Source organism: Panthera uncia (genome assembly GCF_023721935.1).
Source record: "Panthera uncia isolate 11264 chromosome A1 unlocalized genomic scaffold, Puncia_PCG_1.0 HiC_scaffold_17, whole genome shotgun sequence".
In the NCBI taxonomy this organism is placed as follows: Eukaryota; Metazoa; Chordata; class Mammalia; order Carnivora; family Felidae; genus Panthera; species Panthera uncia.
Genome location: NW_026057577.1, coordinates 121,460,961 through 121,482,736, shown reverse-complemented (window position 1 = coordinate 121,482,736; position 21,776 = coordinate 121,460,961). Strand labels below are relative to the sequence as shown.

The following is a 21,776-nucleotide window of genomic DNA, read 5'->3' as shown; positions in this document are numbered from 1 at the left end:
AGCTGCTTTTCGTGGAGTCTGTTTTTTGATATTCCACTCGTTATCGGCAGAAAGCCAACAAATGTTTCAATTAAAGGGAAAGGTAAGGCAGTGATATCAAACAACCTATAATCAAAAACCAGTCAATGACACCCATCGGCTACCAAGTTTGTCTTAATCCTTAGAAAAGTTTAAGATCAAGACTCTGTACTGGAGCAAGGCCTGCCTTGGGGTCATCTTCCCAGTAGATCTAGGTCATTTGAAAAAAATTAGAGCCTTGAACTTTTATACTAGGGGAGAGTGTTTAAAAGTGTCCTAGGGCAAAACAATGTCTAATCACGGATCTTCCCAACACACACAGAAGTTTCCCCAAGTGGTCTACACCAGCCTGGACCAGTCCACACAGTTGTGTCTTGGTGAGGTCAAACATGGCTGAATAAAGAACAAGGAGAGGCAAAGGGCAGGTGTGAATCAAGGGTTCATTAATAAACGATTTTTATATTGGATGTCAGTAGAAGTTGTTCTGGTACAGGTCTTATCCACTAGACTCCCATTAAACTCCCAGGAAAAGAATATGTGTAGGCCTAAAAGAGGAGAATAAGGCATTGAAAGCTAGCAGACAATAATTTACTCATGCTCTTGTTTCACAGATTTCCACTTTCTCTTCACCTGACAATCCAGAATATACTAACATTTGCTCACTATAGACCAATATATTTTATACCTTGACTCTAATACATCAACTCAAAGCAGGGGTCAAATAGAAGAATAAACTGATGGTAACACATGAGATTCTGCCATTCCAGTTTATTGAAAGGAGTAAATTTATAGCTTTATTTGCATACAGAAAAAAGTGCACAAGAAAATAAGTATGTACAAAACAGTTGTGTGGCTGATCATCACTTTCAAAATTTTTCTACTTTCAAAAATTCAACTACCTAGAAATAATTGCCTCCAGTTTAGCACATTCAGGTATTTGGACACATAAAATACTATTTCAGGTCTGTGTTTATAACGACTGAGTAGGGAGCCAGATGGAAAATTATGCCATACATAATCAGCTATTACCATTAAAAATAAAACCACAGGACTTTAGCTTGGACTACTTGGGGCTGATCAATAAAGGTCCATGAGGCCACCATTTGTTTAGATCCTGAGCAGTCATCCTCCTCTTCTACTCAAAGGTAACATTGTATGGTTGATTAACGCCCACAAGAACCTGAGCATTAGGGGTCAAGAGACAACATTTAAAAAACCAACATGAACATAACAAAGTGAAACTCATTTTGGCAAGAACAAATCCTTCAGAACTTGGCTAACAATATGACTGGAAATGAACTGGGAGAGTTTCCAAGGTTATGAGGAGAAAAATACTGCAGACATTAGATTTTCAATGATAACACCAAATACTTGTTTTACAGCTTCTCTCCCCCTTCCCCACCATTTATCTTCCTACTAACTATGAGACTGTGGCTTCAAGAAAGTTTTCCAGTTACTTGATAAAGGTCTAGCATGACCCCAAATAAGCACCTAACATGTTTGGCACAATCACATTGAACTTTGTGATGTGTTACTCTTCAGAATACAGTCCTTCATTGCTGAGTTGAGTTCAGTTTTTCTTCAACATTAACTGCTCTTCTGGAACTTCAGCTCAAGAGGATGGCCTCCTATTCCATAGAAAGGATAAAGGTTGTGTCCATTTGCAGTTCCAGTTACTGGGCTTAGCAATTACTGAGAAGGCAGAGACATTTCAGATCCATGAATCATTAGGTATTTTTACCCCATAAAACTCTGTTGCTTGTGAAAGGGAAGTAATGCCATATGAACCTAGGAGCAAAACTGACTGAAAAAAGAATCACAGGGAAGAGGAAAGGAGAGACAAATAATGCTTTTCCCTCATTTGCAGTATCTAGCAAGAGATTGGAAAACAAGAGCAGTCTTACCCTTGAGAGAAAATAATCTTCAGAAAGAGAAACTATGTTTTTAAAAAGGTTCTTAAATGTGTCAGATTCCCAAGTGTCTAGAAGTTGGACTTGCTTCAGATTTACTTTAAAAATTCTCTCTAAATGTTGATATGAAGCAAGACTTAAGAAGGTGCCTTGTTATGCTATAACCTTTAGGTTCTTTGCAGTAAAATAGAACCCCCAAACAACTTGGAACAGTAAGGATTTTAAAATGTATTCAAAACAGTGTCATTTGAGGAGCTGTGATGGCTGCATCTCCCAACCAGAGGGCCCATGGTAGAGTGTTCTAGAAAGTTCTAGAAACACACTAGGCAACTGTTCAAATAGGGAAACTACTTCATTTACATTAAGCTAGAGAATTTAAAGTCTTAATTTATTTAAAGCCATAGATTTAGTTTAGCTTTAATCTAAACAGAAAGTGAAAGACATTTTACAAGTGGAAGAGGCAACAAGAAATAAGGCAACAGCGAATATGTCAAAGCTGGAACAAGAACAGAGGTCAAGGCATCTGGATATTAGCTTTGTCCTTGACTAAGGCCAACCTTTTTGTTCCTCTGGATAGTCAGCATATCAAGTTCCTAGAGAAGTGTAGAGAAGAAAAAACCTGTGGTTAATATCAATGTATTAAATATGAAGTCATCATTTAAAACATCAGTAATAGAAAAAAAATAAAAAAATAAAACATCAGTAATAGGATCTCCTAGGGCTGATGTGAGAGGCTTAAATAAGATAATAAGTGTGGAACCTGTAATAAAGTGATTAATGCAAGTGTTCACTAATATTAACTTTTTTCTCCCATAACTGCTCACCCACCCCAAAACCCAATCTGTAAGTTTAGCAAGTTGACCAAAATAATCCTTCTTTCATGACCTAAGGAAGAAAGGGCCTTCAGGGAGACCTCTAGTCAATTCAGTTTAGTGCAAACGATCCTCCTAGACTCCAGATACAGTTTATTCCTTTCTGTTTGTCCAGGTTTGCCTCCCATGGAGAGGAGGGTGAGAATGAGCTTCTGTTAAGACTTCTAGCCCTTCAGTATCTTGCACTGCTCTATCGGCATTAGAAATCACCAGGCTGCTTGTTAAAATGGACCTTTCCTTAGCACCAGACTCCTTGGGCTGCAGTGGGGCCCAAGAACTTGCCTTTTCAATAATCTCAGCCCGTTCTCTGAAGCAGATTTTATAGAAAAGCACTTTAAGAAACACTGTAATTATAGAAGGTGAGTGAGGGGCAACAATCCAAATTGCAAATAAAGCCAATCTTACTGTCTGTGTCAGATTTAAGATATTTATCTACTTAAAATAATTAAATTCTAGATGGGTCAAGACAGAATTGAGGAGTCCCACCTGGATGGGGCAAGACTAGAAAAAATGGGTTTGGGTTTCTTTCTTTCTTTCTTTCTTTCTTTCTTTCTTTCTTTCTTTCTTTTTATTTATCCCCTACCAGCTATGCCCTCCCTCCTCGAAAATGCAGACAAGCCTTCTTTCCTCCACTAACTTCGATCTTCTAAGATGAGACAAAGTTGCTTCCATTCCTTGTTGATAAAGAAAGGGTCATGCTGAGCCAGCAAGGCAGTTAAGGTAGTTACACCTAGTAACTTACCTACGATGACGTCCGCTAGTGAGAACAATCAACCAGCAGACTCATCTGCGCCCATGCTGCTTTTGAAGGAGATACAGGCAGCTGTCACCACCTTTGAACTTGATACCCCCAGACTATTTTGGACTAACTTTGAGACCTCTCGCAAAGTAATAAATTGATTTGGAAGGCAGAAAATGTGATCAGCATCTGTTTAGCTGACCTGTTCCGTAGCTTAAAAGGTCCTTCAGATTTCGAACTTTCTATAGGAAATAAAGTAATGCCTTTGCAATCACTTCAGTATGAAGGTTAAAAAAACCAAAACCAAACCAAACAAAAAACAACTAGAAAGGTATTAATGTGTTATATGCAGAATCCGAAGCAGGCTCTGGGCACAGAGCTGTCAGCACAGAGCCCGACACAGGGATCGAACTCATGGACTGTGAGATCATGACCTGAGCTGAAGTTGGACGCTCAACCGACTGAGTCACCCAGGCGCTCCCTTATTGTTTTTTAATGTGTGTAAGAATTCTTTTCTTAAGTGCCCAGCTTATTCATTATTGAATTAGTTAAGCACAGATTTACATGTCTATTCCTTCTAAGTTACAGAGATTTAAGCTGGTACCAATTCTAAAATTAAAATTTCACCCTCATCCCCTGTGCCATGCTTTCTTACCAAACTTAAGCTTAATAAAATCTTCTACTTACAGAAGTTAGGCAAAAGGATTTCCAAAAGGATCCCTATATACATCAGGAGATGTGGGTTGAGAAGCCATCTATGAAGATAAAACCATTCAGTCAATAGGGTTTAATTACAGTTATGAAGGAAAAAAAAAACCCTGCAATTAAGATTTCTCAAATTCCTTTAAAAATCACTTGCGTCCCAGAAAAATGAGATATCATATTGGTCTACAATGATTTGTGTTTGCCTGATTGTAACTGGTGACGCATATTTATTATTTATACCGATGTTAAAGTTGAGATGAATTATGTCTGCCTCTCCCAAATGAGAGGTACTGTTGTTATGAGATAAAAATTGTGGGTGGGAAATCAGGAACTTAAATCTTTGAAAGATTTTTAAAGATAGTATTATTTTGCTCAATTTTCTCCCACAGTGCTTTTATGAGCCAGGCTAAGTGAGATACAAAAGACATTTTCTATATGATACTCATTTCTCAAGCTCAGGATAGTAGCCCCTGGAAACATAATCTCTCCCCAGTTTGAGTCGATGTTTTCACTGTGATGGTTCTCAATGGCAAAGCTTATTTAAATATCCTTTACCATCAAAGAGTTATCATTCAAACAAGGTTAATTCACAACACAGTAGCTCTAGGTGGCACGTACTTTGGAGCAACAGCTTCTAGTAGATACTTACAGAGGCTTGTGATGAACTGAAAGAATCTTTAGAGAAAGGGTTCTCAAATGCATTGTCAGCAGATTTGGTAACTGGCAGGGAACCCTGTCTGGGAACTGGCTTTGGTGGTTCTAGAAGGGAAAAAATGCCAAGTAGTCAGTAGAAAATCTCTCCCCAAATATAGGCAAAAGTCCCCCAGTCAGGCTTATCTCAGAAATTAAAGTTCCATACTTTTGAAATTTACATCATGACACAAAAATCACCACCAAATACTAGGACTCCCAGTGATTATTACAGGCAAATTCATCACAAGGGGAGGCTGTGCGTATTTACCTGAAGTGGAAGAGATTCAGAATTCCCTCACTTAAGGCCGTGTAGTATGGCTGAGGCTCTGTTTTACAGCCTTCCAGGTACCACAACCCACTGAATTTCAATAGTTCTTGGCAGCCCTTTTAGGGATTGTCACAAGAGGGCAGCATTGGGCTAGCCCTTAGAAAGAGCCAAGGTAAACAGTTCGTTCCATAAGTAACTAACTGGTCAAGTTGTCTCCATAACCACTGATTACCAAAGAAAGCGAGCCTAAGGCTCTTGGTGGGTGGAGGAAGTTTCTTCTAAGGGACTCTGCGGACCCATATGACAGTGGAAATACTTGTTGGTACAGTAGGCAGAGCAGTGGGTAGCTTACCATTGATCTTTTTCAACAGTTGATTAGCATCAAAGTCATCATGGTCTGCATTCTCCTGAGGAATGCCAACTTTGCTGTTGAAATAACTGGAGAAGGCACTTGAAGTCCCAGAGGAAGTCTGCTCTCCCTTCCTTGCAGGCACAGCAGGTGGCTGCCGAAGTTGAAAGTCCTTGAACATTTCTTTCACCTCTTTCACTTCTTTATCCCCAAGTGGGTCCAAGGCAGTGAAGGCATCACTGGAGATGTCCTTTGGAGGGCCAGTTCTGGGAGGTGGTTGAGGAGGAGTGACCAGGAGAGAGGAGAGCATAGGAGGGGGCTGGGAAGACATAGCAGAAGTTGGAAAAATATTGCTCTGGAAAGGGTTCCCCAAAGAGCTTGTTGATGACCAAGTATTGGGTGCCACAGAGGCTGACGGGCCCCAAACAACAGGGCCTGGAGGGGAAGTTGAAGCTGCAAAGGATGACGGCTGATTCCAACTTGGAACACCTGGGCTTGTGGTAAAAACAACTGGCTGACTGAATCCTGAAGGCTGACCACTCATCATGGCTCCCGGGACCACTGACGTGGACTGATTGAAGACTAAAGATGTTGGGTTCCATGGTCCTGCCTGAGGGGGACTAACTGGTATACCACCTGAAGAAAGCAAGAGAAAGGACTTATTAGGACACAAGCTTGAAGACAATTCTTGAGTTTCAGAAAGCACAACTCTCTGGGGGGGCATTTACAGGGCATCTACATGGTAAACACCTTCCTTAAGCCTTAAAGCTGACATGGAAATAAAGGCCCCAAGAGATTAGATTACTCTAAAGATTAAGTAGCTAATGCAAGACAGCTGGCATTCAAATGTTGGTTGCATTTTGAAGCCCTTTCTTTCTACCACAGCTTTTTAAACTTTTCTCATTATAAGAGGAATACAATCCATAAGGACCTAGTCATGAAAAAATGAGTGCTTATCATACTGATACATTTCAAACAGCTAGGACACAGCCTGTCAATAGCATGAATGTATTTGTTGAGTGAATACATTTATATAAACAAACCATGCTGATTATGAACTAGTTAATTAAGATAATCCATTGGGTACTCTGAGTCATTGACTTGATCTTTTCATTTGGCAGTTGGCTCACGTCTGGAGTCTTATGGAAACCAGCTATCATGCATGTATATTAGGCCTCAACATGCTTGCATCCTGAAGAAACCATTTCAGTTTCCTTGCTTTTAAATGCTGCCAAGGTTGACATAGCCATATAAAAGGATGATAAAATCTGGCTGATGCCAAGATAGTTTAAGACTTTTATATATATAAATGTGGAGGAAAGGCTGGTTATCCTGGGAGAGCTGTTTCAAATAAAAGTGCTTCCTGCCATGTGTCACTCACTAAACCTTGCCAGAAGTCAGAACAGAATACTTCAAAGAATGAGGGAGGGAGAGAAGACAACATGAAGCGAAGCAAAACAAAACAAAACAAAACAAAAACAAACAAAAATATCCCCCCGCCCCAAGACAAAAAAACTATACCTTCTGAGGTAACTAATTGCCTGTGTCCAGGCATCTAATCTTTGTGGGGGGTAATGACTCCTTCTCTAGTGTCTTTGCCATGCGGATTAAGAACTGGTGAAATTGTTAAAATACAGGTCTCTCCAATATCTTCTCCCTCTACTTGAGAAACAAACTGCCACCACAAACAAAAAATCTAAATTCAGCCTCATACCATTCTACGAATGATGCACTGCTCTCAAAATCTACTTGCTTTGAGCTTTGGAGTAGAGTGTTCTTTAGTTATGAAAATTTTCTGACTAAACTAAGAAAGGGCCTCCAAACTCCTAACTTGGGTTAGGAATGTTTTTGTTTCCAGAGTGAGAAATATTTTAAAAATGATGTTCAGGGGCTGATGTAGCAAGCAAGATATTCTATCTTGAATTTTCTTAGTATTGGAGATTAACGTTATTTGACTCAACTGTATCATCATGAGTGCTAGTCATCTGGCCATGACGTTGTGTGATGTGCTCATGGACAGTGGTAGGTTTCAGAAAAGGCCATCTAGCTAAATTAACATGCTTATTTTTTGAGGTTAGGGAACTGGGTACAAGAATATTCATTATTAAAATTGGGAAGCTCACAGTCTGTAACAATATCCTGGTAACCCAGGAATACCAGCTCCAAATCCATCACCCTATTTTCCTGTTCTGCCTCCTTGGCATCGAGGGACAGGACTACTTTTTTTAGTGGAAATTAATTCAAATACTCATTTTGTGGCTACAGAAATCAGACTTCATGTACACTAAAGAACATATGTATTTTTTTTCACAACTAATCAAGGGAAAAGTCCTTTTGCATTCCATAATATGGGGTTCTAAAAGTGGGTTGGGTTTGAGTGAAGTTATGGCTAGCATTTTAAGGCAAATTTATTTAAATTTTATTAACCAAAGCCAGAGTCGCTCATTAATAATTTACGTCAACTGAATGTGCAAAGTGGGTAGAATTTTATCATCTTCATGTCTGGATGACTTTTGCCTTTAGTAAAATGTATGGCTTTAGTCATAGATGCTGTTAGTGGGAGTGGTGGTGGTTAAAGAGACTAATATTGTATTTGCCAGGAATTAAAGGCTTTCCCAGTATATGCAAATGTCAGCCTTCATTCCCATCTAGGAGATCCCATGCACCGTGTTTCCAAGACACTCAAGGCTCTGCTGGAGAAAGTAGAGGCAAGAGGTAAGGAAAAAGAGAGTGTGAGTGTAAGAAGTTAATTTTATTACCTTCTGGTGCTAGATTAAAACACAGGGTAGCTAGCCAAATCTGAAGGCTCAGCTTTCTACATTACCCTCTCCCCACCCCCAGTTCTCCAGAAGAGACAGTCCCCCAGCTGGGTCTAGCGGAAGCCAGACCTACAACCTTCCATGGTTTGGCTGAGGATCCCTGCTAGTGGACAGGGGCTATACTGTAGAGCTCAGTTTGAGTCCCATGTCCAAACTTGGAAGAGTCATCAGTATTCTGCAGTTGTATACCCCAAGGCCTCAACAGGGGCACCTAGCCAAAAAGCTTCACTTCGTCTGAATAAATTAACAGTTATAGGGTCCAGCTGTATTTTTGAGCTGACTTGTTAAATATTGGCTGTAAAAATTCTTCAGGGCACTGATATTAGACTGCAGAGCTCTGTGATGTGATCTAGTCGCAGGCAGTGCACGCAAGCTCTCAACGTTTCTACAAGGAAAAGCACCTTCCAGCTCCACTTGGGGGACAGGGAAAGGAGCGACGCAAAAAAGGGGAAGCCCCCAAGACACATGAAGTTTTTAGAGAGAGTCTTGATGGTGTAAATGCAATCAGAGACCTGAAATAAGTTGGTTTCTCACACTCACATTGATTTCAGCCACTCAGCAGTTGGGTAACACCCCAGTCTTGTCACCATACTCCAGATATGATTAAACAGATTTAATATGACAAAATGGACATATTTTCCTTTGCAGGAAAGCAGCAGGGGAAACAAGCAAACAAACAAACAAATAAACAAAGGGTCCTGATAACTGACTCTGTAGGAGGCAGAGAAAACCAAGAGCCCTGGTCAAATATTACAAAATGGGGAAGAGAGTCCCTCTTCATCCATAGTTCCCCAAACCCCTCCCAAGACAGAGAGTCTGTTTGGAGCTTATGGAGGTGCCAAGAAGCAGAAAATCAAAGAGAATTCCCAGCAGGACAGCAAGGACTATTGTCAGGGTTTCTGAAGACTGCACCACGGAGGCAGAAAAGAACTGGAGGCTGTGGGCAAAGAACAGCAGCGCCAGTCCTCAGCCAAGTGGCCTTCCCCAGTGTCTTGCTTCAGAGTGGCTCAGTGGCTCACGTGAGCTGAAGACACATTTATGAACGAGCCCCAGCACATCCTGGGTATCTGATAACATCCCATCTCTTCCTTTATCTCTGTGTTCTCCTCAACTTCAGGTTTCTGGCACTTGTCTTCCAACTCTACTAAGACACTCAGTGGGCCAAAATATGGACAAGGAACAGCTAAGGCTGAAGTATTCAGAGACTGCTCAGAATATATGCCTGTCTCATACACACTGTATGTCCAGAACAGAGCTGGGCTGAGAACCTAAGACTTTCATTCTATGACTTACACTTGCATTGGACTTAACTTCTATCCCTCTCAGGGGAAGGATAGGATACGATATCCTATCCAAGAAGCGTATCAACTTAATAGGAGATAGGGCTTTGATCTAGTAAACTAATCACCAGTTTTTCCAATGCAGATCACAGATAAGACTCTCCCAACTCCACCCCGTTTCTCCAATGAAGCTGGTCTGAGCCCCAGAATCCCTTACAGTTGTCTTCTGTAATCCATTGCCACTTGGCTCAGGTAAGTGCGATATGGATCATGGATTTCTTCTCACATGCCAACTCCAGGAGCCAAACTTCAGTTACAAGTCAAGAGTACCAAATGAGGGCGGGGTGTACAGAAGTAAAAGTGGGAGAAATTCTCCCCAGGATGCTCAGCTCTTATGTCCCTGGCACCTCAATGGATCTGAAGTATCTTCCTCCTTTGCCTTATAATCTTATGAGTGAAAGCAACAGCAAATCTAACTCGATCTTTGGCACCTACCTAGACCTGCAAGGGGTCCCACTGGGGTAGAAGCATTTGTTTTGAAGAGATCCAGAGGGTTGGTCTGTAGGGTTGCAGACTGTCCTGTAGGTGATGTCTGGCCGGGAGGTTCGGAGACAGGAGGGGTAAAGATGTCTGATGCAAGCAAGTCTTTTGCTGGAGACTAATAGGGCGAGAGGGAGATACGAGAGTTACTCAGTAACAGTTGAAAGGCAGCTTTATTCCGTCTCTTATTCTGTTACCTCAAATTTGGGAACCACACAAAGAAAAGCTTTTCCTCTTACTGATAAACTACAAAAAGCCAACCCTTCCCCCCCCCCCCCCCCCCGCCCCCCCCCCCAAAAAACACACACAGCCCTGCAGTGGACAGAATATTGGGTCTTGGTAACTGATGTAAAGAGGACTGTCAAGGTGAAATCTATTTTACTCATTTACACATTCGTATCTGTCTGGTCTCCTTGTCAGCTAAAAGTTTAAAGCTGGGAAGGAAAGGACAACTATAAATAAATAAGTAACCCACATTTTTTGATTATTCTACTGGATTTAAATAAGTCTGCATAAAGATGATACTGCAGTCCAACTATGAGGCCAGCCTGCACATTCTAGTGAGATTTTTAAAAAGATCCTTACAGAAACCACATTTTAAATTGCTTTTGAATGAAGTGATCATAGTAAATATATAAATCTCTCTTAAAACAATGGATTATTCAGTCAGCATTGAATAGAGGAGGCAAACTCCAGAATTTTCCACCACCACCTTGGATATTAATGCAACATGAGGGGTGGGGGGGGGTGTTAGTGTGGGTAAGGTACACAAGGAATCACAAGAACCCTTGCCCTCCCCTTCCAGAACGTGACGATCAAACTTACCAGAGGTACAGAAGCATAGCAGCATTAAAAATGGAAAAACTTGTGTTTAGTTAATAATAAGTGACAAGACATGCAAACAGCAAGCAGGGCGTGAAAACACTGGTGAGCGAGCTCAGAAAGGGTGGCGACTGGAGGAAGGTATTCCTGGAGAAAGATGTGCCTTATCCCACCGTCTATTTTACAGCCACACAGGAAACTACAATAGCAGCAGGAAAGAGAGATTGCATCACACCACCCTTTGGTACCGAACATGCATTCTGCCAATGGATATGTGGAGAAGACAATTCACCTTAGCAGTCCTTCTGCCTCGTCCTGGTTTGGTACTTTGTGGAGGTGGGATAATGGCTATGGAGTCATGTGGTGAGGACTGGACAGAGCTTTCCAAGTCCTGCTTTACGCCATTCGGTACGGACAGTCCTTTGGGAGGGCTTCCCACAAAAGGGTTCGGGGAGGATTTGACATGGAAGCCGTTCTGTTCTCTTTCAGATACCCCATTTTGAGTTCTCACTGCTGGCTGTGTTTGCGTACTTGAAAAGGGCCACGGGCCTGCCTGAGCTTCCTGTTTGCCAGTCCGGTTAGAGATTTGGTCAAACTGCTGACCAAAGTAATCAACATCCCCATTCAGGGGCCCGTTACTCAGTGGAGGAGACAAACTACTCAAATTCTCTTTCTTCTGATCTGAAGATTTGAGAGAATCGAACGAAGAGGGTGTCGATTGGTCTGGCTGTGCAAAAGGATCGTCACGGAAAGGATCAGGATTAGGGGTGGGAAAGAAGTTGAGATTGGCAGAAAAGGCATTTTCAGGCAAGAAAGCTGCCTGAGGCTTTGGTCGAGGAAGAGAGCAGGAGGTAATGCCATTTGTTAAGAATGGATTTTCTCTTAAAGAATTCTGATTGGTGTCGATTTCAGAGTTTAGATCCACTAACAGGATATCTTTGCTTTCCTATCACATTTGGGAAGAAAAAAAAAAAAGAGAAAAGAAAGTGTTAGTCCATGTCGTGACTTCAAATGAGAAAGCTACCTAAGATGATCAGGACTATCAAAACTCCCATTAAAGTTTTGTCTTGACAGACAGATTGACCATTTTCTCCTCCCATCACCTCCCTGAGTGCATTCTTTACTAGTGGTGAAAAGGTCCTCCCTGGCCCTCCCTGCCCCTTGACTTTTTATTTAGGTCTCAATTTTGCTGGCCCTTCATTAAGTGAAATTATATTGTTGTTTGCTCTAGTCATGTGTCTCTTACCCTTACAGACTGGCTGAGTTCATGATCAGCATTGTTCCAATTCCTGCCTTTGCAAGTCTTAAAGGGAACTGATTGCAAGTCACTCTAAGCAATTATCTGAGTACATTGAGCTTGAAAGTAAGATAAGACCTCTGACACCTAACTCTGCTTCCCCACCTGATGCACGGTCCCATCCTGTCCCATGTGTCTACCCTTAGAGTCATGTAACAGTGTCTCTCTAAATGACCAAATTCATTGCCTAATATTTTATAGTTTCAGTTGTAATAAAATTTAAGGTCAAATATATTTCCCTATAATTGGTCTTTCCTCTAGGGGGCAAAAACAGATTTTCCCATCACATCACACAGTATGGCAGGTATGCCTCTTTAAATATGTAAGGATCCTTTTGAAGGTGCTAGTCAAGCTGGATCTCTCATTCTCATCATCCTAATCTCTGGACACATCCTTTTGTCTGTGTCCTTCTAGAAAGAAGAAAGTGTTACTCAACTACTGATATATAACAACATATCACATTAACCTCTCGCATTTGTGCATTTTTTTTTATAATACAGCCTAGAGTTGCCCAGGTTGTGACAGTAATCTCATCTATTTGGTGAATAAATTCAACTAATCTTTAATTTATGTACAATCTAATCTTTACTTCATGTATAGGATGGAATTTGGGCTTATAGTTAATTTGAAAAACATACCAAATACCTAACTCTACAAATTATATTCCCTCTCTATCGTTTTTCTGGTATATTAATTACTCGTGTTCCCAACTGTTAGATAAGATATGCTTTTTAACATAAAATCAGTGAGTTTGAAAAATCTGACATGTATTTATTCAGGTCAGTGACATAACTAATTAAGGTTCACCCTGGGATAGGACTGTCAAACTGATACACCTTCTTCTGACCAACTTTGATCCATTAACTACTCATCTATGCTAGCTGCGGAAGAATATAAACAATAAACAATGTCTAGCTGAGATGGAAGTTAGAGGTCCAGCATCACCCTGATGCTGGATATTTTTGATCACTGGGACAAAAACAACTTAAAGGGAATATGAAATTCTCAAATTAGTAAATAAAAATAGGCCTTCCTGGCTTTAAAAGAACATATTTTTAGAAAGTCTAGGTCCTCAGTCAGACCTAATTGGTAATCTATTTTTTGGCTTCCTTTACTGTTAGGTATAAAAACACTATTTTTCAAAGCCAGTTTTTCTCCATAACCATAAGAATTTTTCAGAAGAAAGAGCTTGTAATTAAAAAAAAAATTTTTAAATCAAAGAAATGGATTGGAAGATCTCTTAATGTAGGGATCCGTAACAATCAAGAGAGGACAAAACATATTGCAAAAGTTTGTGATTTCAATATTTATTCATTTATGATGAGCCACCTCTGGGTTAGAACAGTTGGGTGTTCACAGCTGGTAGGGTTCTCCTTGTCAAATACTTCTGAAGAAGTTCTTAGGACACCAAACAGGAGCCACAATGTTAGACTTCTGAATAGTCACCCTATAAGTAAAATGTATAAGGCTCTCCTCAGGTTGGGTTTGTTGTTAACCCAGGATTAAGAGTCTAGTTCATAGGCCACAGTGGAATGATGTAAGACTCCTCATCCACCTCCTAGGTCAGAACCTCATTAGTTCTTTGTTGCATTGTCAACATTGCAACCACTGGGTCATCATCTGAGCACCTGAGAAACAAGCACTGGTAACATGAACGTGAAATGCAATCAATCCCTGCTCTTATGGGGCTTCAGTAAGAGGAGAACGCAGGAAATCAAAAAGGTCTCTGTACAAAGGCAACGTCTTCTATACTGAGTTCCACAGCCTAGCTTTCTCCAAGTAGCTAATCTCTCCCAACCATTCCAGTCTGCCTAATCCTGGACTTCTCTGCCCAAAGCTTTCAGTGGCTTCTTTCTATCCCCTATGTTAAAATAACTTCATTAGCTAGCCTTTCAAAATGACCTACAATAGGACCCAGTTTACTTTTAGCTTAACTACTCTCTATTTTCCTACACACTTCAAAGACCCAATTCAAGTTCAGATTCTTTACAAAACCTTTTTTCATTGATCTATTTCATCATCACCTGTGCCCACCCATGGCATCTTATGTATGCAAGACACTGTGCTTTGTGCCGATTCCATCCCTCTACCAAACTTAACCTCCTTCAGGGTGGGTCCTACCTTATGCTCTTCTCATAATAACGGTTTTGAATGGTTATTTTTAAAGTTTGAGAGCATGTCATTTTGTTTTTTCTTCTTTTTCTTTTAAGTGACAGTATGGAAGAATATCGTTCAGTTAATTGCCAATAAAAATATGTTCTAAGGGATCCCACTTAGTTTGCAACATGAGTCTCATTTGCAATGCATAAAACTATCCTGTATAAAATGTTGGGGGTGGAGCAAATGGGTCAGGGAACCACTAATAAAGTCCAAGTAATTTAGATTTCTTCTCTTCATCTCTTCCAGAGAAACTGTTGTAAGATTATGAACATTTTTAAACATTCTGGTTTTATCAAATAGAGATAAATCTATTTTGTGACCTAGGAATATGGAGTCAATATGTAAGACCATGTTGGCAAAATCCAATCGGCACATAATTAGTTCTGTTAGCATTCTCTTTCTTAATCAGATATCATCTGCTTTCATGATATTTATCACTTTAATTTATTGTTAGTTTATCTAAATCTTCCATGTTATTTCTTTAAACCAAAAACTCTTTGAAGGCATTAAGTATAATATAAATAAAACTCAGGATTAATCATGTTGTTTTTCATTTCCTTTTTCAGAACTTTCTAGAAGTCTACTGAAGCAGATTAAATAGTCATTGCTTCCTTGCCTATCCCACTGGAATTCTACTTCATAGCCTGAGTGCTTAGATCTCTGTCAATGTACTTGTTTGAATGTCCGTTACACTTGGAAAGTAGATCATTCAGATATCAATTTACTTTGGGAAGGGGCTACAATAGAGGAGGGGGCAAAGTTGTGTAGGAATCAAAAGGACCTCAGAGCTATGATGGACATTTCAGGATCATCTAATCTTGTATTTCAAAAAGTTTGTGAAGAGTAAAGTCTCCACAGACAAGTGAATTAGAACTCACTGCTGAAAAGAACATTAAACAGGATTCTTCTCTATTGGAGGCTTTGTACGTCTTCATTAAAATGCTGGTTTGGGGCGCCTGGGTGGCTCAGTCGGTTGAGCCTCCAACTTCGGCTCAGGTCATGATCTCACAGTTCGTGAGTTCGAGCTCCGCGTCGGGCTCTGTGCTGACAGCTCAGAGCCTGGAGCCTGTTTCGGATTCTGTGTCTCCCTCTCTCTCTCTGACCCTCCCCTGTTCATGCTCTGTCTCTCTCTGTCTCAAAAGTAAATAAACGTTAAAAAAAAAAAAATTAAAAAAAAAAAATGCTGGTTTGCACTGTGAATGTCACAGGGTTGGGGACAGAAGAGAGACCATGCAGCCCCAGCTGCTTTCATCTCAGTGGGTCTGGACATTTTATGTGAAAGTTCGGGGCTGGCATTCCCGGAGATATTCTGGCAAGTGAGACTTACCCAGTCCTTGATCTGCTGCTGCTTTAATTCCTATGACCTTTTTGGTCATGTAGACTTGCTTGGTAATTCCCTGATGTAACAGACTCCTAGACAGACATTCTTCTCATTATTCTAGACCGATGTTCTTTTTGTCTGGTTACTGCCTCGTCATCTTTTACATTCAAGTCCAGAAACTCATTTACTCTGAGGCATTATATGAACCTCTAAACTAGATAAATACCCTCTGATTAACATCAACTAATAGGCTTTGTGATTAGTTTTAATGTTGGGCTCCCCACTTGACAGTAAACTCCATGATCTCATTGACATTGTACATCTCACTCATTTCTGTGCCCTGCAAATCTCAGGTACTCAAGAAACTGTCAAAACAAAATAATAGTTGTAAGAAGTGATCCAAAATTTCATGGGTAGTTTAACTTGAGGACTGTTTTGGAAGATGTGAGGTTGGTGTTTAGGCCTTGAATCTGGACCTCTTTCTTGGGCAAGTGAGTTTTTCCTGCATCACCCTTTCCTTATCTCTAAAGGAAAATAGTGCTCCATTCTCGTGTAGTTGTCACGGATAGGGCGATATTAAGAAGGCTTGATACACTATAGCGTCCTGCACAGAATGAACAATGTTTTTAAACAAAAACAGGCCTTGGTTAAACGTAACTGAACATCTTATTTGTTTTAAGACTTACTTCACACCAAGCTTATGCCGCTAAATCACAATAGAAAGAATAGAAAAATATTGAAGAAGCCAAGTGGCTTTATAATTAATCATCTAGCAAATACTTCCTTCAGGTAGACTTTTGCCAAGAATTACTTTTCAGCTCTTCTTCTGATCCTAAATAATACCAGAAAGGATCGCATTGCCTATCTTATTGCTCAAATCTAATCTCCAAGCAAAATTAATATATCTGAGTTAGTGTTGATATGTTCCCATGGTAACTTAAGATGCAAATTGGTTCTAGGAGCCATTTATACATTATGCAGAAAAATCAGCAGTCATCTTCCAAGTTTCGAGATGCTCGAGATTTCTGGTTAATTGCCAATTTGAGTTACAGATGCCATTTCCATTACATTGCAAATTTAAAAACAGACACTTACTGTTGGACTATTTAGGTCAGGAGGTGTAGACATGTCCCCAAACAAATCCATCTGGTCAACACCCTTGAAAAAGTATTTGGATTAGATTCAGATGTGTCTACTAAAAAATAGTACTTTGTATATTGTTGTAATTGTTTCCTAAACTAAGACTTAGGAAAACCATTGTCACAATTTTATTTTTATTTAACTAATACAGATTTGATATTAGGCTATTTAGGTCTGGAAGTGTAGACATGTTCCCAAACAAATCCATCTGATCCACACTCTTAAAAAAGTCTTTGGATTAGATTCAAATGTGTCTACTAAAAAGATTACTTTGTATCTTGACATAAATGTTATACTAATGGTTTAGGGAAATAGTTGTCATAATAGGACGTCCATACGTATTCAATGCAGATTTGGCATAAGCAACATCTATAGGAAGTAAACCTATGTTCAGGCAAATAAGAATCATAAAAAATAACATACATACCAATTTTAGTTTGTTAGCTTGGTCATCAAGGGTCAGGAGGGTCTCACTCCCATTCTGAAAAGATGGCAAATGTTTAAGGGTGACTTTTCTTATAGAATTTAATTTCTTAGTGTATTGGTTTGCTAAGCAGTTATGATTTTGGCACTGGCCATTCAACTGTACATCTCCTATGGCTAGGGGAATCATGAACACATGGTCATAAGCTGGTGGGGGAGCATGCTTGGACAGGTAGCAAACAAGGACTTATACACATCACATGTGCAATTCATAAGACATAAAGACGCAGTTTTACCTCTACTGCCTTGTTGGCTTCTTCCATCTAAAAAGAAAGACACAAATTCAGTGATCTTAGTAATTACAGTTAAAGGAAGTTAAATTAGTATATATATATATATATCTATGGTTATACACACACACACACGTATGGGTTCACTGGCACAAGGCAAGAGAGAGTCTTGCATATTATTTCTGCCCTACATTTCTTGGCCTGCCCTTTTCATATCAATACTAGATTTGAATACAGTTTCTGAACTTAAATTTGGTCGACCTGTATAGTCCTTAGAACCAATGTGAAGCTTGTGGGGACAGATAACAAAAGTCAGGAACAGAAAATCAGGTATCTAACTATAACATCCATCAATTGCTGTATTGGAAAAATAGACAATACATTTCTATACTTTCTATACTTTGAAGAGCCACAAAGAAGTCAACTCTGCAGACATGCCATATATTTATTTACATAATGTTCAAACATGGTCCTGAATATAGTCTTAAGTGTAACAGAGCCAATAGTGGGTAATACTTGCCTTTTTCTTTTCTTCTTCCTTTTTCTTTACATTATAGATAACTTGAAAGAGGTCTTTAAGATCAACAACTAATGGCTCAGCCTAAAGCAAGAAAAAGCATCTTTATGAGTATTTTAATCTTACTATTTTCTTCTCTTTGTCCCCATCAGTTCTGATTAGTACTGTTTCTTCCTTTCTCTTAAAGTTCCTTACTATCCTCCCCCGGTTTAGAGGGAATCACCACTACCTCAATCCCCACTGCCAGATACATACAGGCTGGCAGAGTTAATAAGTATTTAAACAAAACAAGAAGGATCATGATAGTTTCCCAACTGCTTCAGGATTTTTGGGAATCATTCACTATTGTTCTAAAATCAACATTCACCTTAGGAGAAAGTCCATTCTAACAATCCTTGTCCATACACAATATGGGTGTCAATGACATTTAAAAATGATTCCTGGGGCACCTGGGTGGCTCAGTCGGTTCAGCAACAGACTCTTGATTTCAGCTCAGGTCATGATCTCACAGTTTGTGGGTTTGAGCCCCACGTTGGGCTCTGCACTGGCAGCACGGAACCTGCTTGGGATTCTCTGTCTCTGTCTCTGTCTCTCTCTATCTCTGCCTCTCTCTGTCTCTCTCTCTCAGAATAAATAAATAAGCATGAAAAATGATTCCTAAGACCAATAAAGATAGTCATCTTCCGAGTCACTGTTTAGTCCTCCTACATCTAACTGTCTCTAGCAAGCTCTCTAGTTGAGTGACAGACACTCTGTGATGAACTGAGGACAAGTCTCCCTCCAGGTGTATCTCAAGGCTTGGAGCTTACCTGTTGTCCTGTTTTTATGGCAAAAAACTGATGCTGGCCTTCTCCTCCACACACATAACCAAACGCCCGGTTGTCTGTCACATCACGGGCAATGAAAGAAATTTTATTTACTGGGTGTTCATGCTCTATTACCTGAAAAATAAACATAAAAAATGTTTTATTGCTCAAACTAGAATCTATTTATATGGCAGCACGATGAAGCATCAGATATTTGGGCGTATATAAAAAAGCCAAAACACTTGAAGAAAGAAATTTTTGCCTCTGGTTGAAGGTTAGAGCTACATTTATTCTTGTTAGTAAGGGCTCCAAAAGGAACAAAGAGGAGAAAACAGAAGTGGGAAAAACACTTCCTAGAATATTGATACTTGATTGTCTCCATCCCAAAGATATGATGCCACATAGCAAGAAAGGATTGAGGACTGTATTAGGAGACCACGAATTTCTAAAGCAAAGATGGCACATTTCATTGCTAAACCATCTATGTGGGTCGACTTTCCCAACTCAAAGTCAAACTTAGGTGAACAGCATAACTAAGTTCGTTATGGGATCTTTCGACAATGGCTCTGAGTGGCCAGAAAATCATCTGAAGTATTGTTAGAACAATCATCCCCAGAACATTCTGCAAGTTGCCAAATGCTCGTATCAGGTTTTTCCCATGTCCACCTCACTATCCACGAGTTGCCTGGGGCAGGGGGTTATTGGTTTAGTGGTGCCTTCCCATCTATTCCCTCCACTCCCCTTTGTCTTGATCCTTTCAAGCACACAGCAGGGCTCAACCCTTCAAGGATATCTGTAGGTGGTCATAACATACCTTAGTTTTTGTCTAGATGCCTAAGGCCACTGGAGAGTATACACTGGATATCTTAGAAGGTTTGGGGAGCAAGGGAATGCTTGAGGGAAACCTGCCACCATTCTCTGATGGGCTTGGGAAGATAACACTTGAGAGATGAGGGACAAGAGAAACAGCAGTGCACAAGGACGAGCAGGGTAAGTGAGCGGCTGCCAGGGTTCCAAGGCTTTGTATTTGACCAGTGGATTTTGCATGATAGATAACAGACATCTCTACGAAGGGATGGTTGATAATTGGAGGTCTCCCAATAGTACGTTAATACAACAGAGTACCTTGATTTACAGAAACACAAATGAGCTACAAATAACATTTTAAGTAAATACATCTCATGATGTTATGTTGAGCAGAGAAAAAAGTCCCAGAGAACCTGTAGTATGACAGTTTTTTGATACGGTGGCAGAAAAACAAACAAAATAAGTAATACCTTTCATGTGCGGTCAAACAACAGCAACCACAAGTAAATGAACAAGTTTATACCTACAGGATGAGAGATTATAACTGCAGGTGAGGAAGAAGGGAAAAGAGAGAAGAAAGAAAAGGTAGATGTGTTACGGATAATATTCTAGCTTCGGGTTAGCCAATAAGTTTGCAGGTAATCAATATATTAAAATGAGACCCAGGCATAGACCTATGACAGCTTCACAAACCAGGAAGTAGGGTTAATCTAGTTCTGTGTACTTGAGGTCTAAAAAATGCCAAAGTGATATTTATAGCATATCTGTGTTTATGCTATATCTGTGTTTATGGAGGCTCACATCTATTACAGAGAATAAATTTCAAAATAAAGTGTCTTGACCCCTCAGTTCCTACCCTATTTTCTGCCTGTTTTCTCTAGAAAAGTAACATGTATTATTATTTTCTTTCCCCCACAGAATTTTGAAAAGGGAAACAGAGAACTGAGAGTTAAGTCACATCGTTTGTGAGACTCAGGTGGTCAGAAAGGTGTCAGTGAAAGCGGCTTCTTACCCCAGTTTTCTCATCAATTATTTTTATCCCAGAAAGGGAAATGTTGACCCAGATCCTTTGTTTGTGTTGTCCCTGAGACCGACCAGCTGCCGCCATTCCCTGATGAGAGTGGGAAAACAAGAAAAATCTAGTTAAAACTACCCTATGATGCTTTGGATACTAAATCATTTAAAAGATAGTTTTATTTTCAGCCTGGTTTGCCATCTATGAAAGGATCAGGCACCTTTCAGAATAGATGCAGAATGAAATAGAAGACACTGAGCCAGGACATCGTGAGTTAGCTGCGTGAACTTGGATAAGTCCTTCTGATTCTCTCGGCTTCAGAATAGTCATTGGTAAACACAAGACTGAATCAGACCTTCAAAGATGTTCCTTCTAGGTCTTGTCTTACTTAACAATTATTATTTATTAGGTTCACATAGTGACAGTACTAGAATTTAAAAATTAAAAAAACCAAAAGGCTAATACTGAAGAGCCATAGTTTCCAAATAGAGACCTGAATTTTATTTATTTTTGGAATATTTAAAAATTGTTTAAATCTTTATTTATTTTTGAGAGAGAGAGAGGCAGAGTGTGAGCAGGGGAGGGGCAGCGAGAGAGGGAGACACAGAATCTGAAGCAGGCTCCAGGCTCCGAGCTGTCAGCACAGAGCCCGATGTGGGGCTCAAACTCACAAACTGCGAGATTATGACCTGAGCCGAAGTCGGACACTTAAGTGACTGAGCCACCCAGGTGCCCCTAGAGACCTGAATTTTATCGGAATACTTCCAGAACCTAAAACTTGATTTGCCCAAAGGAAAAGGCATCTAGAGTTCTGCAATACTTGATTAAGCCAGGTCTTTAGAACAGCAGACAAAATATGTGAACAAAGTCATGTTTCCTCATAAAATGAGGTACCACAGGATCAATTATGTGATTAGAAATGTTTTTCTTTCAAATAATTGAGATATAGGTAAACACCAAATTCTGATATAATTCCCTCTGTTGG

General features: G+C 40.0%; 1 protein-coding gene across 5 annotated transcripts in view; it reads right to left on the bottom strand.

The window, feature by feature from the left end:
* Window positions 1–771: 771 nt before the first annotated feature.
* Window positions 772–21,776, bottom strand: part of DAB2 (DAB adaptor protein 2) — a 69,772-nt gene continuing 48,767 nt past the window's right edge. For 3 of the 5 annotated variants that reach the window (XM_049648753.1, XM_049648752.1, XM_049648754.1), the window contains exons 4-15: window positions 20,789–20,887; window positions 18,973–19,104; window positions 18,167–18,247; window positions 17,653–17,679; window positions 17,361–17,414; window positions 16,889–16,951; window positions 11,308–11,961; window positions 10,149–10,311; window positions 5,558–6,190; window positions 4,894–5,003; window positions 4,227–4,294; window positions 772–2,521 (exon numbers count right to left, since the gene is read on the bottom strand). In XM_049648753.1, the coding sequence (XP_049504710.1) occupies window positions 4,232–4,294; window positions 4,894–5,003; window positions 5,558–6,190; window positions 10,149–10,311; window positions 11,308–11,961; window positions 16,889–16,951; window positions 17,361–17,414; window positions 17,653–17,679; window positions 18,167–18,247; window positions 18,973–19,104; window positions 20,789–20,887 (2,079 nt within the window). In that variant the 3' untranslated portion in view covers window positions 772–2,521; window positions 4,227–4,231. The remainder of the gene's footprint in view (window positions 2,522–4,226; window positions 4,295–4,893; window positions 5,004–5,557; window positions 6,191–10,148; window positions 10,312–11,307; window positions 11,962–16,888; window positions 16,952–17,360; window positions 17,415–17,652; window positions 17,680–18,166; window positions 18,248–18,972; window positions 19,105–20,788; window positions 20,888–21,776) is intronic. The other 2 variants (XM_049648755.1, XM_049648756.1) reach the window with 2 other exon arrangements.